At 38.6% G+C, this 15654-nt stretch overlaps 1 protein-coding gene across 1 annotated transcript in view; it reads left to right on the plus strand.

The window, feature by feature from the left end:
- DNAJA2 (DnaJ heat shock protein family (Hsp40) member A2) overlaps positions 1-6907 on the plus strand; it is a gene marked incomplete at its 5' end in the record, with an annotated part of 70770 nt that extends 63863 nt beyond the window's left edge. The window contains 4 exons of the mRNA XM_081216014.1: positions 60-256; positions 4109-4253; positions 4384-4511; positions 5082-6907. Of these exons, the coding sequence (XP_081072140.1) occupies positions 60-256; positions 4109-4253; positions 4384-4511; positions 5082-5273 (662 nt within the window). The 3' untranslated portion in view covers positions 5274-6907. The remainder of the gene's footprint in view (positions 1-59; positions 257-4108; positions 4254-4383; positions 4512-5081) is intronic.
- Positions 6908-15654: the final 8747 nt, after the last annotated feature.

Below are 15654 nucleotides of genomic sequence, written 5' to 3' on the forward strand. Positions count from 1 at the left end.
CTTACTTAAGAGTGCGGTATAGTACCCTTGCTGGAAGTTTGAATGACCTCTTTTTCCAGGGGAGGTAATTAATGAAAAGGACCGCTGTAAAAAATGTGAAGGGAAGAAGGTGATTAAAGAAGTCAAGATTCTTGAAGTCCACGTAGACAAAGGCATGAAACATGGGCAGAGAATTACATTTACTGGGGAAGCAGACCAGGCCCCAGGAGTGGAACCAGGAGACATTGTTCTTTTGCTACAAGAAAAAGAACATGAGGTAATTTCCTTTTTGTTTGTTTTATTTTTGCCTCAGAAGACCAGAAATGGGTCTTGTATGCAAGATATAGGTTAGATCAGTTTGAGTTTCCTGAAGCAACACTGAACATAGATGAAGTTGTTAAGTCCTTAGGCTGAGTTCATAAGAACTGACTTCTTTAGTAGACCAACAAGACAGGTGCTGTCAGAAGCACTGTAGAAGGAGTTGGTCTTGGTCCCAGCTCTGCCATTGACTGGCAGTATAACCTTAAGTAATCCTGTTGTGTCTGTACCCCGGTTTCCTTATTTATGAAAATAAGGGCATTGGGCGAGATAATCTAGGCAGCCTAGTTTTCACTGTGAAACTCCTTGGATGGTTGGTGAGAGCTTCAGTCCTCAGTACTGCTCTGTTGACTTGTTTTACATATTGGGTATCTGTGTGAGCTTTCTTGAAAGAAAAGGTTCTGCAGTTTTAAAAACTTTTTTTTTTAATTTCTTTTTTTTTTTGGCCATGTCGCGCAGCTTGTGGGATCTTAGTTTCCCAGCCAGGGATTGAACCCAGGCCCACGGCAGTGAAAGCGCCGAGTCCTAAGCACTGGACTGCCAGGGAACACCCTATTTTTAAATTGCTCATGGACTCTGTATTGTATCCGTTAATGTACATGGCAAAATGTACTGGGCTGATAATGTGGCCTGGTATATGTTATTTTGATTATACCATTGTATCTGTATTTTTTAAATGTGCGATGGAGTATATTTTAAGTTTTTTGTTTGTTTTTTGATTTGGACCATTTTTAAAGTCTTTATTGAATTTGTTACAATATTGCTTCTGTTTTATGTTTTGTTTTCTTTGGCCTCGAGGCATGTGGGATCTTAGCTCCCAGACCAGGGATTGAACCCGCAACCCCTGCATTGGAAGGTGAAGTCTTAACCACTGGGCCACCAGGGAAGTCCCCTAAATTTTTGGATATAGAAGCATTTGACAGGATTCTGGCTTTGTACTTGATCGCATTGCCATTTTGAGTTCCTTTGGAAGTATTTAGATTACAAGTCAGCCGCCTTTTTTAGTTCACACTAAAATTTTCTCCCATTTGATGGTGATTTCTACAAATAAAGTAAATTTTAAAAATCACTTCAAGAATCCAATAGAGATTAAAGCCATATTGAGATGCAGATTCTGGGAATTTGATTTGATTCATTCCCTCATTAGATTGTGGCTTGCTCTCCTAGACAAGCCTTTCTCAAGGTATACTAGTCAAATTTATTGCCTCAGCAAAGCTGTAAATTGCTATATATCTTGGCCTTTTGTGAATATTGCCAAACTTACCAGTGGCAAGGGTCCCTAGATGGCTTTTGTTGTTTTTTTTTTTAAGGAGTAATTTCTAGAATTCTGCCTTAGAGTGTTATGGATTAAAATATTCTGTAAGAATTTGGGATTTTAAAAAATAGAAATCACTGACCTTGCAGACAAGGGACTTAATAAGTTCTGGCTCCCATTTATTAGCTTTAGCTTCCCTGGGCTTGGCTTTGCATACTAAAAAAAAAAAAAAGTCATCCCTCAGAAAGATAGTGTAGAATCAAATGAGATAATGAATAAGCTGCTCTTCTTCTTGGGGCTGTGAGGAGGAGGCATTTAGAAGTAAATCACCTCCAAAATTATTGGCAGCAGTGGAATTGCGTGGAATTTCCAACAGACAGCAGATGTCACTGGTTGTCTAAAGTAGAAAATAGAAGATGATAAAGGTTAGAATGGAAGTTCATCTAGTAAGAGGTCAAAGATTGCTCCTTCTTGGTTTTATTGTGACCAGTAAAGTAAATTTGAGCCCAAAATGAGATTTAGGTATCTTGTTTCATTTATACCACTGAGAATATTCTTAACCTTCTTAAGAAAAATTGATTAGTTTGACTAGTTCATGAACATACTTGTATTTTGTTTGGGGCTTTCTTTTTTAAAAAAACTCTCAACACTTGTGCTGAAGGAATTGTGAGGCCATGAGATCAGGGTGGGTACTGTAGCTGAAACAGAGTGTAAATCTTCTGATCAAAAAATAATGCAATTTTGAGAGTGCTGTGTATGCATGTGTATCATCTTTCAGTACTGGTGTGTGTGTATTTTGGTAATCTTGTTATCATAGTGCATTTGTACAGCAAAGAACCACAGTGGTGGGTAAGATCTGGTGATGTTAGTCTCTCCTCTATACTCTATATTTTTATTTTTCAGAAATTATTACAGCTTTTATGTGTTTTACTGTCTGGTTCTTGGTAATTTCTCCTCATTAGTCTGGTTTTTCAAAAATTTCCGGCCATTCTTGCCTGTTTATTCTCTGTTTGAATTTTAGCATCAAATTGTCTAATATAACCACCCTTCCTGCTGGTCCCCTCCCCCCCAAAAAAAAAACCCTAATACCATTTTTTATTGGAATTACTTTAAGTTGAGCTCTCCTATACAAGAACATAGTATCCCTTCATGCTTCCTACTTCTTATTTATTTATTTATTTGGTCGCACTGTGCAGCATGTGGTACTTCCCCAACCCGTGTCCCCTGCATTGGGAATGCGGAGTATTAACCACTGGACCACCAGGGAAGTCCACTCCCTACTTCTAATATAGCTTTAACCAAAGGATATTTGGTTAGATAGTTTTTCGAACAGTAATGTAATGATATGTTCAGAAACACTTTCCTTTTATGAACTTGCAAAAGCATTGAGAAGTGCTGCATGAAAGAAACTGTATTGAAATGAATTTTTCCACCCATTGTGAGGAACACCTGAGTAAACTCTCATAGGAAATATACGTTCAGTGGTTCTCAAACTTTAGCATACATTAGAATCCCCTGGAGGGTTTATTAAAACTACAGATTGCAGGTCCTCACCTTCATAGATTCTGATGCAGTTGTTATGGGATGAGGCCCAAGAATGTGCATTCCTAACCAGTTTCCTGGTGCTGCTGAGGCTGCTGGTCCAGGACCACTGGTCAAGGTAATGGTTTGAGATTAACTTTTCTTTTAGGTAAATTTAGGAGGATAATTTAGGAAAAGAGGATATCTTTCAGATTTCCTCTCTTCTCTGACTGAACCAGCCAGGATTAGTCTTTGGAAGAGATAACTATTGTATTGAAAAAAAACTAGGTGACCTTTCACTGCACTTAATTTTATTTCAGCTTAAATTTCAAAAGTTAACTATAGATACTAATAAGCAAACGTTTTAAGTTGGGCATGTGTGAAATTGGATGTATTTTTCCCTACACATTGAGTGCTCATTTTTTAATGTTTATTGAATAACCTTTGCATTACCTAGTCCATAGGCTTATGGTGTAATAATAAGCCAACTTTAGCATTTGTTTTACATTCACCTAAGCAAGTTTTGAATTTTAGGTGAGGTAAAATTTGTTTGTATTTGTATGAAGCATGGGGTTTGAGCCCCTTTACTGGCTGAGCATTACTGGTTGAGCTTTTTTAGTTGAACTTGGACCTTCCCCTTCCCCTTCCCCTGTTAGTATCACATCTGGAGGAAACTCCAAGTGAACTTGTTCTCCAGAATCCCACTGGGCCTTGTACAACTTTTCACTCAGAGGCAGTGTTTGGAAATGGTCCATAATTGTAAAATATACCTGGTTCTGTTTTTGAAGCTTCAATTGTACCTTATAAGCCATTGTTTTCCCAATTCCAATTCTTTTGTGATAGAAGTTTTTAGCATATTACTTGAGAATAGCTAGATTTCCTTATATAAATTTAGGAAACCTAGGGATGGTGGCAGTTTGGCTTTTGCAGTAAATGGTAGAACTAAGGTTTTGAAATTGATTCAAGGAGCACAGAACAACAGAGTATGCCTCCATAATTTTTTAAAAAATTGTTTCTGGTGTGCTTTATTTGTAGGTGTTCCAGAGAGACGGAAATGATTTGCACATGACATATAAGATAGGACTTGTTGAAGCTCTATGTGGATTTCAGTTCACATTTAAGCATCTTGATGGACGTCAGATTGTGGTGAAATACCCCCCTGGCAAAGTAATTGAGCCAGGTAAATCTTGATTTTTGTCTGATCCAAGATTCTGTGTAATCTTCTACAGCAGGTGACTCAAAAAAATATTATTGAGCACCTTCTTGGATAAAATTCTTAATACTTTCCCCTTTATTTACTCAAATAATAGGATGTGTCCGTGTAGTTCGAGGTGAAGGAATGCCACAGTATCGTAATCCCTTTGAAAAAGGTGATCTTTACATAAAATTTGATGTGCAGTTTCCTGAAAACAACTGGATCAACCCAGACAAGCTTTCTGTAAGTGTTCTCTAAATTTAGGCAACAGATGAGTTAAAGTTTAATAATAGTTGTGTTTCTGTGTCACCTTCCGTTTGTTTTGGGTGCTAAGATTAGATTACACAGTTTATTAATTTGAGTGATTGATGGGCTGTCCTGGTTGCTTTTAAAGTGAGGATACCTGATGTAAAAGTTTATGGGGCCAAGTAGGGAATAGTGAAGGAGTAAAGCAGACTGCATGTGAGGTGGTGGGGGGAGGATTGGGGCTCCCTGGAGAGCAGACCTCTCACCTGAAGAGGGCAACCCCCCAGCTTATCATCTGCTGGTTGTTCATGCAGGAAGGCATGTCTAGTGTGAAATTTCCCAGTGTTTAAATGTTAGCAACTAATTTTGTTTTTTGTTTTCTAAGCAATAGATGGGTTGCACAAAAGATGTCTGCAGATTTGGTCTGTGGGTCATCCATTTGTGATCTCTGGCTTAAAGTGCAAAGACTAACTGTTAAACATATACCTTGGATTGTATCAAAAGGGAACTTGATAGTGGATGAAGATAATCTTCCAGCTAACCTTATTTTTGTTTATTTTAATGAAGGAATTAGAAGATCTTCTGCCATCTAGACCAGAAGTTCCGAACATTATTGGAGACACAGAGGAGGTAGAGCTTCAAGAGTTTGATAGCACTCGGGGCTCAGGAGGTGGTCAGAGGCGTGAAGCCTATAACGATAGCTCTGATGAAGAAAGCAGTAGCCATCATGGACCAGGAGTGCAATGTGCCCATCAGTAAACTCTGCAAACAAATTGCACAGGTGGATTTCCTTTCCACACTTGCCTGGTTTGTTTTCAGCGATCCAGCTGGTCAACCCAGATGAACTGATGGACATCTGTTGGTCTATGTGTAACTTTTAAAATTGGTATAGTATCTACAGAGTGTATAATTTAAACTAACCACAAAGCTTTACATCTTCATTTCGACTGTTCTGTAGCAGAATAAAGCACTTGAAAGGAAACAAGACTCCCTTTCACACGTGGGTTATAAGTTTCAGTCCTGGTATCTGTGCTTGATTTTTATCAGTTTTGTGTAGATTTTATGTTTCATATTTTAAATTCAAATCCCACATTGTAAAGTTTGTGTACAATTTGTCCTGAAGCTTTGTGTTTGGCTGCACCTGCATAAGCTGCTACAAATAGAATAAAGAATTTCATAGCCTGTATCTATCATTTAGATGCATGGAAAAATGGGCTTTGCACACAATGGGTTTGGAGCTGACTGGGAACAATGGAAAAAATAACATTAGCTGAGCTGTGGTTGTAAAGTTTGGGGTTTCTCCCCCCGCCCCTTTTTTTTCCTTTTCTTTCTTTTTTTTTTTTTTTTTTTTTTACCATCTTGTGAAAGGTTTCTGAAACTCAATAATAAAAAGCAGTTGGTGTAAATTACTCTTTGTCTCACATTTTTAGAAGGAAGAAGTATCTTGAACTGTAAAATCTATCCTTAAACTGGAGACTATACCCTTAGTTCTGGTTCTTAAACAGCCCTTAAAAACCCATTGGCCTGAAGCTTATGCCTCAGGCACATGCCCATTTTATAGTTTCAAAAGACAAAGTTTGATATGTTGGTAGAAACAGGCTTTATTGGCTTCAATTAATGCTTTGTAGAGTCAAGGACATCTGAATTATGTATCCTAAGTTATGATCCTGAGCACTGGGGCCAGGTTAACCTGGCCTGTATTTCCTCACCCCACCCCCTTTTAAAAAAAATAAGGTAACAATAAATCAATATTAGAGCCATGTCTGCATAGAACCTGTTAAAATGCTCTGTTTTCATTAAATGTTAAGTTAAAGATTCTCTTGTCTCCATTAAGTTGAATATTTGAGATTGGGGGGAGGAAGCATTGATTACTATTGTTTTATAGAATGGTAAGACTCTTAGGCTGGTATGGGAAAAATCAGGTAAAACTACTATGAAAAGGATGTTGTATTGCTCTTCTTTCATCTTCTACTACCTTCTTTTCATTCCCAGAGTAGGTATTTTTAGAACACACTTTAATTTTAGGGAAAGAAGACATCATTTGTAGATTTTACATTTGTAAAAGGACAAATGGGAGAAAGCCGAAAACTAAAAATTTTAAATGTATTATGCCATCCCTGAGCCTAATTGTAGTACTTGTAGTTTATTTCTAGGTCTACTAGAACCTGAATGAAAAAACAAAGGTGTCCTGGCATTAATCAAGGCCTTGAGGTTTAAATTATTGCCCTATCCACTCTACCTCCATTGTACAAAAACTATTTTACAACCAGCCTGGGCAAGATGCAACAGCATAGTAGTTTTGTATCCAAGGGTACTTCCCCACAACCACTTTAAGTAAGAAATGCAGTGGCAATACAAAGTTTGTAGCCTTTCCAATAAAGGTTTATAAAACATTAGAGTTGTTCAGTGTAGTCTTTCTTTCAATTCTTCTACCCAGGTTTTTGGACTACAATAGAGAACCATATGGAAGGGGAATAAAACCTTGTTACGGTCTGTTATTTCACTGAATCAACTGGCTCTTCGTTGTAGAGCATCTGTCTAGAGAATAAGCATATATCATCCATACAAAGAACCTTTTATAACAGCTTTATTGAAATATCCGCATACCATTAAATCTACTTTTTAAGGAATGTGTGCAGGGAATTCCCTGGTAGTCCAGTGGTTAGGAGTTTGCTTCCACTGCTGGGCCCCTGGGTTCCATCTATGGTCTGGGAACTAAGATTCTGCAAGCAGCGCAGCCAAAAAAAAAAAGTGTGCAATTCAGTGGTTTTTAGTATATTCACAGTGTTTTGCAACCATCACCACTGATTCTAGAATATTTTCATCACGCCAGAAAAGAAAAATCCATTAGTATTTACTTGCAATCTCTAGTTTCTAAGTATTTGCCTATTTCAGATATTTTCTATAAAATTGAATCCTAACAGTATGTGGCCGTTTGTGACGTGTTCATTTAGTATGTTTTCAAGGTTCATTCCTGTCATAGCATGTATTGGTATTTCATTTTTATGGCAAAATAATACTCCATTGTATAGAAATACCATATGTTTGTTTACTCATCCATCAGTTGGTGGACATTTGAGTTTTTTCCATTTGGAATAATGCTGCTGTGAACATTCATGTAAAATTTGTGTGTGGACGTGTTTAAAATTCTTTTGGATAAACCTAGGAGTGGAATTGCTGGGTCACATGGTAACTGTTTAATCTTTTGAAGAACTGCCAAACTTCCAAAAAGGCTGCACCATTTTACAATACAACAATGTATGAGGATTTCAATTTTTCCATGTAACTACCAATATTTGCTATCTTTTAGTATAGCTATCCTAGTGGGTATGAAGTGGTTTTGATTTGCATTTGCCTACGACTAATGATGTTAAGCATCTTTTCATGTACTTACCGGCCATCTGTGTGTTTTTGGAGAAATGTCTATCTCAGATCCTTTTCCCATACCTTATTCAATAGATTTTCTTACTTTATAACCTTTTTCTGTTCTAGGACACCATATTACACTTAGTCATATCTGAATAGGCTCCTCTTGGCTGTAACAGTTCTGATTTTATTTGTTTTTGATTGGTGACCTAGACAGTTTTGAGCAATAGTAGTCAGGTATTTTGTAGAATGAACAATGTAATATTAGTATTAACATATGTAAAAGTTGATTCTGATAGTACTAGTTGCAGGAATGTATTAGTTGCAGTATGATGTTTAAAAAGAAAAACGTGTTTACTCATAACACTTTTGATACTACCTGGAGTCAGACCCCACAGGTTAAGGGCTCAGTCCCATAAGACTGCCGGGTCTTCAGACACCAATCACAAGTCCCAGATTGTCACCTGTACTTTCGACCAACTGGTTATAAATGCAGGGTACCCACAACCCCCTCCTCGGTTTCAGTTATTTGCTAGAATGGCTCATAGAACTCAGGAACACTTTTCTTACTAGATTACCAGGTTATTATAAGAGATACAACTCAGAAACAGCCAAATGGAATAGGGGGTGATCATTCACCATTGATGATTGAACTCAGTGTCAGCCCCTCTCCGCTTCCCAGTGGTCTAGGGGTGGGACCGAAAGTTCCAACCTTCTTACCATATGGTTGGTTCCCTCTGGTAAGCAGCCCCCGTTATTAATATAAACTCAGGAATAGCTGAAAGGGGCTTGTTATAAATTTAAAGACACCACTAACCCCTATCAGGAAGTTCCATGGGTTTGGGGAGCTCTCTGCCAGGAACCAGGGATGAAAACCAAATTATTTTACTTATTCTATCACAGTATCACAGTGTTATTGATATTTCAGTGAAACAGCTGCATATTATAAACTGTCAAGGCACGTGTATAAAAGTTATTTCTAATAGTCTTACTTGCATGAGTGAATCAGTGTGTACTTTGGGAAAAACATGGGAAACCTTGCTCCCACCATCTGCCAACTTTTTGCTTAGTTCAATTCCATTATACATGTATGGTAGTATCAGAATTGTTAACCCATACCCACATGGGAAAAAAACCTAATCAACTAGAGTACAGTGCTAAGCATAGTTTCTTTTATCTTTAATTTCACAGACTCCATTTCCAAAGTTACTTAGGAAAGTAACCTTTCCCCCCACCCCCTTCCATGAGATTGTTTCATACGCTTGTAATATAGTTAAATTGTGTGATTGTGTTCTACATTCTATCCTAGGAACCACCCCACCAACACCTCCTAAATGATTTTTTGAAATCTGTGTACAGGGAATTCCCTGGTGGTCCAGTAGTTAGGACTCCACGCTTTCACTGCTGAGGGCGCAGGTTCAATCCCTGGTTGGGGAAGTAAAATCCCACAAGCTGTGCAGCGTGGCCAAAAATAAATAAAATCTGCATACATTGAGGGTCACTTTTTGTGTTGTGAAGTTCAAAATGTCTTGACAAATGCATAGTGTCATGTATTTACTAGTATGTCATACACAATAAAAAAATCCCCTGGACTTCACCTATTCAACTCCTCTCCCCCTCCTGATTCCGTGGCAAGCACTTACTGTTTTGCCTTTCCAAAATTTCATATAGAGTAATATAGTATGTAGCCTTTTCAGTCTTTCACTTAGCAATATGCATTTAAGATGTGTTCATGTCTTGGGAACTTCCCTGGTGGTCCAGTGGTTAAGACTTCACCTTCCAATGCAGGGGTTGTGTGTTCAATCCCTGGTTGGGGAGCTGGGATCCCACATGCCTCATGGCCAAAAAGCCAAAACATAAAACAGAAGCAATATTGTAACAAAAATTCAATAAAGACGTTAAAAAAAATGGTCCAAATTTAAAAAAAATCTTAAAAAAAAAGATGCGTTCTTGTCTTTTTGTGGCTTGATAGCTCATTTCTTATTATTGCTGAAAAAGATTCCATTGTATGGCTGTACCACAGTTTATCCCTTATCAGATTTATTTATTTGTTTGTTTATTTTTGGCTGTGTCGGGTCTGAGTTGCGGCACGTGGGCTTCTCTCTAGTTGTGGCTCGTGGGCTCAGTCGTTGCGGTGCTCAGGCTTAGTTGCCCCTCAGCATGTGGGATCTTAGTTCCCTGACCAGGTGGGATCTTAGTTCCCTGACCAGGGATCGAACCCACGTCTCCTGCATTGGAAGGGGGGTTCTTAACCACTGGACCACCAGGGAAGTCCCACCTTATCAGATATTTGATTTGCAAATATTTTTTCCCATTCCATGGGTTGTCTTCACTTTCTTGATAGTGTCCTTTGAAGCACAAAGTGTTTTTAATTTTCATTAAGTCCAATTTATTTCTTTTGTTACTTATATAAAATTTTTAACCAAAGTGTATAACACTGGAAATGACCTTCAGTGTTCATTGTGGTATAGTAGCTGGTTTTTTACATACAGCAGTCATCTGGCTCTGGGAGTACATAGGTCATTGTAGACCTTACTTGGTTATTGATAATTTACTTGGGAAGCCTACATGAAGTTACTGTTGAACAGTTACATCAATTAAGTCTTGGGTATTTTGCCCCAAGTACTGATTATATTATAAAGAAATATATTTCTTTCAGTTTTATTGAAATACAATTGACACACAGCACTGTATACGTTTAAGGTGTGACAGCATAATGATTTGACTTTCATAATCATGAAATGATCATCACAATAAGTTTAGTGAACATCCATCGTCTCATATAGATAACAACAGTAAAGAAATAGAAAAAAATACTTTTTGTGTGTGATGGGAACTCTTAGGATTTGCTGTCTGAACTTTTATATAATATATAGCAGTGTTAATGACATTTATTATGTTGTACATTACATCCCTAGTACTTATAACTGGAAGTGTGTGCCTTTTGACTGTCTTCATCCAATGCCCCCGCACACACACACCTCTTCTGCCTCTGGTAACCACAAATCTGATCTCTTTGGCTATGAGTTTTTGAGCTATAATTGACCTACAACTTTATGTTAGTTCCTGGTACACAACATAGTGATTTGATATTTCCATACATTTCAAAATGATCCCTTGATAAATCTAGTTGTCATGTGTCATTATACAAAGATATTATAATATTATTGATTGTATTCCCCACACTGTACATTTCATACCTGTACTCATTTATTTTGTAACTGAAAGTTCATTACCTCTTAATCTCCCTCACGTATTTCTCTCATCCCCCCATCCCTCGTCCCTTGGCAACCACCTGTATGTTCTCTATATCTATGACTCTGTATCTGTTTAGTTATGTTTGTTCAGTTGTTTTGTTTTTTAGATTCCACATGTAAGTGGAATCATACACTATTTGTCTTTGTCTGACTTATTTCACTTAGCATAATATCCTCTAGGTCCACCCATGTTGTCGCAAATGGCAAGATTTCATTCTTTCTTGTGGCTAGTAATAATAATAATATATATATACATTTTTATCCATTCATCTATTGATGGGCACTTGGGTTGCTTCCATATCTTAGCTATTGTAAATAATGTTACAATGAACACAGACGTGCATACATCTTTTCAAATTAGTGTTTTCGTTTTGTTTGGGAAAATGAATTGCCGGATCGTATGTATGGTAGTTATTGTTTTATTTTTTTTGAGAACTCTTCATACTGTTTTCCACAGTGGCTGCTACACCCACTCATCTTCTTGCTTTTCCTTGCTAACCCATTTACTTATGCCACACTTAGTAAGTTAGATCCATAAACCTAGTCTTCCTTTTCTGGCTTACTAGCTTGGAAGTTTTTATAGTATTTCATTAAGTAAACACATTTTATATTAATATAAATAGCTGGAGTTTGATTACAAAAGGATGCATGTAATCTAATAATAAAGACTCCCGGGAATTCCCTAGCAGTCCAGTGGTTAGGACTCGGTGCTTTCACTGCCAGTGCGCCGGTTGGATCCCTTGTCAGGGAACTAACATCCCGCAAGCCGAGTGGCTCAGCCAAAATAATAATAATAATAATAAAGACTCCCAAAGTCTTGTGATTAAGTCGTCTCCAGTTGCAAGGGATTTGATAAAATTCTGAAGCCCACGTAATCTGGCACAGACTTCTAGAGAATATTGTTAGTATGATTCTTGTTTTTAATTTCTGAAAGTTCAGTTAAATCTCTAGTCAAAGTGGGCCAAATGAGTCAAGCTAAAGATGCTAGAAGACCTGACTTCTCAGCTATAGGAAGAAAAGAGCCTGAGAAATCTCTTTAGCAGGGATAGGTTGAGAACTTTCAATCAATTGGTGTACTTTAATAGCCTATGTGTGAACAGCTAATCCCCTCTTGTGAGCCACAGATTATTTTTTCTGTTAGGAATGCAGTACATAGCCATTAAAAAATCAAACATTACAGAACTATGTACTTGGAAATATGAGTAATCCACTGCCCCCATCAAATCCCATGCTCATGAGACTATCAATACAAATAGATTGGTCTTTATTCTTCAAGATTTTTTTTTAATGCATATAGAACCAAATCTCCCATCTTTAGTCCTCCTCCCACAGGCAACCACTTTTATCAATTTTTTGTGTGTGTAAAAATGGGATACAGGGCTTCCCTGGTGGCGTAGTGGTTGGGAGTCTGCCTGCCAGTGCAGGGGACACGGGTTCGAGCCCCGGTCTGGGAGGATCCCACATGCCGCGGAGCAACTAGGCCCGTGAGCCACACCTACTGAGCCTGCGCGTCTGGAGCCTGTGCTCCGCAACGAGAGAGGCCGCAATAGTGAGAGGCCCGTGCACCGCGATGAAGAGTGGCCCCCACTCGCCGCAACTAGAGAAAGCCCTCGCACAGAAACGAAGACCCAACACAGCAAAAATAAAAATAAATAAATAAATAAATAAATAAATAAAAATGGGATACAACTTACTTTATAACTTTTCTTTGGTCTTATTATTCCTTTGCCATATTTGCATACTAATACATAAAGATCTATGTCTTCTTTTTAGTGAGCTCAAAGTTCTATTGTTTGAATGAACCATTATTCATTTGTCTATTGATAGATATTGGGATCGTTTCCAATTATTTCTTATTACAAACAATGATATGCATAATATCTTCATAAATATGTCTGTGCATTTGTACACAATGCACAAATTACAAAGTTAAGCTTCTAATGCAAAGAACAGTGGCACATAGTAGAACCTAAATAAATATTTACTGAATGAAGGAAGTGACTATTGATCTTCCCGTATGGGCAATTGGTTTCAGCTGGACTCAAGTCTCTGAGGTTCTGGCCTTGCTCAGGCATCTAAAAGGTGGATTCTACAGAGCTCACCAGGAGGGTTGAGCCATTTCCTTGAAGGCATAGCTGATCCTATGTTCTCAGTGCTCTTGATGACCAGGCTCACCAAAGAAACCTATCAATATGGATGGCAGTGGTATGACAGGACAACATGGTGATACCCTAGCCCATTCTCCTTTCATCCCGTTGATCCAGGAGTGTCTTATTTAAAGCTCCTTTGGTTCTAAGTCCTCTCTTGTTTGATCCTAGACATCAGTTAGTAGCTAGGTAACCAGAATGATCATCCTAGGAAAGACAGGCAGTGTTGGATATTCCCTGTGTATCCCAACAGTCTAGAGACACCCACAATAGTGGCCCCACTATAGGAATTTATGCTTTGAATACTTCATTTCTTGCTGTCAAAACAAAACAACGACAAAAAAGAGAGATTCAACTATTGGCTAGGCTCTTGCCTTCAGAGGCGGGAAAGTTCAAAGACCAAGGATGAAGAAGCAGTGTTCCACTGGCCATCACTCCTTTAGAAACGCTCTGACTCATTTTTAGAACGGCTTTGGCTTCAAAGAGTTTGTCCAGAGTTTCCTTGTCCTTTGTATTTACTCACAGAGGACTATTGACTACATTTTTTTTTTTTTTTTTTTGCGGTACGCGGGCCTCTCACTGCTGTGGCCTCTCCCGTTGTGGAGCACAGGCTCCGGATGCGCAGGCTCAGTCGCCATGGCTCACGGGCCCAGCCGCTCCACGGCATGTGGGATCTTCCCAGACCGGGGCACGAACCTGTGTCCCCTGCATTGGCAGGTGGACTCTCAACCACTGTGCCACCAGGGAAGCCCTATTGACTACATTTTTTCAACACAAGATTCCTTAAACTATTTAATGTTTGGTCTACATATAATCTTTAGAATGCCTTTGCCAATGGTATACATTTTTATCTGACCAAGACATTTCAAAGGAAATAATGGCTGATTACATTTCTGCTTATACTGATTAGTACGTATTTACATCTAAGACATCTTGTGACTACAATGAACAAAAACCTACCAGACTTAAGAAGCAGTGAGGCACATCTGGAGGAGGAAGAGTCCATAATACATAATACATTGTATTGTTGAAAGTCCAAGAGTCTTGATCCATGGACAATCATGGGTCCAGGGGTCTGTCTGTTAAGAGTTGACACAAAACAGATCAGCTTATAAAGAAGTAAAACCTCAGCACACAAGCTCCCCAGCATGAACCATTACACTTTTTTAAGGTCCTGAATTTGAACTCCTGATTTAGTAGATCCACAAACAGAAAGAACCTCTCCTTGTTCCATCCACACAGACTGGATCCCAGGCTAGTCACCTTATTTCTCTTTGTTTGCTTAAAGAGGACAAAAAAGTCAGACTATGTCAGGAGTATTAGGGGCTTATAAAGGGCATTTTAAAAAATTTTAGCTACCTTCATTCAATCCCCTCTCTCTGGGTGCTTATACTCTGGTTTTCCTCTAAAGTCAGGGGTCTGCAAACTATAGCCCATGGGTCAAATCACCTACCACCTATTTTTGTAAAAAAAGTTTTATTGGAACACAGCCATGCTCATTCTTTTACATATGTTCTATGCTGCTTTTGTGCTACAATAACAGGGTTGAGCACTTACAACAGAGACCATGTGGCCTGTAAAGTGTAAAATATTTACTGTCTTACCCTTTATAGGTAAAATTTGCTTACTTCCGCTCTAAGGGACAAGTACCTTCCTCACTCTCAGTTCTTGTGAATTAGAGGCAGTTAAAGTTGGGTTTTCTGTCACTTGGCAACCAACTGAGTCCTTCCTGACACAAGGGTGGCCCAGCCCAAATCACTCTGCCTCCTAGAATGGCCTAAATCACATGCCCAGAGCAATGGCGCTGATCCATCCCCATCATAGATGGACAGGAAGTATGTTCCTCTGACCAGAAGCTGCAACTTGTTTTCTGTCCACAGGATCAAATATTTGAAATTGGGAGTTCCCAGAAAATCCCAGGTGCATGGTCACCATATGATGATGCCTCATTTATATACATATATATTGACAGTCGAAAAAGACATATATATCTTTGATGAGAGGGCAATAGTGTTGTGGACTAAGAGGCTTAGCAGGATAGAAGCTTGCTGTCTTCTTCTATATCTCAGGGTGCGGACAGTGTCATAACAGCCATCCAACAGCATGGAATGACTGACATGTGCCAGGCTCAGGGCTTAGTGTTTTATGTATGTTACATCACACAAAACCCACAACAATGCTGTAAGGTAGAAATTACTATTGCTCCAGTTTATAGGTAAGGAAGCCAAATCTCAGAGATATGAAGAAATTTTGGAAAGGTCACATGACCAGTAAGTGATGAAGGGAGGATTCCAATTCAAGTCCAAACTCCAAGGCCCAGGCTCTTTAATACAGTGCTATACAACCAAGTCAGCAAGCCTATAGAAGCAG

The sequence above is a fragment of the Mesoplodon bidens genome (genome assembly GCF_964165515.1).
Source record: "Mesoplodon bidens genome assembly, chromosome: 18".
In the NCBI taxonomy this organism is placed as follows: Eukaryota; Metazoa; Chordata; class Mammalia; order Artiodactyla; family Ziphiidae; genus Mesoplodon; species Mesoplodon bidens.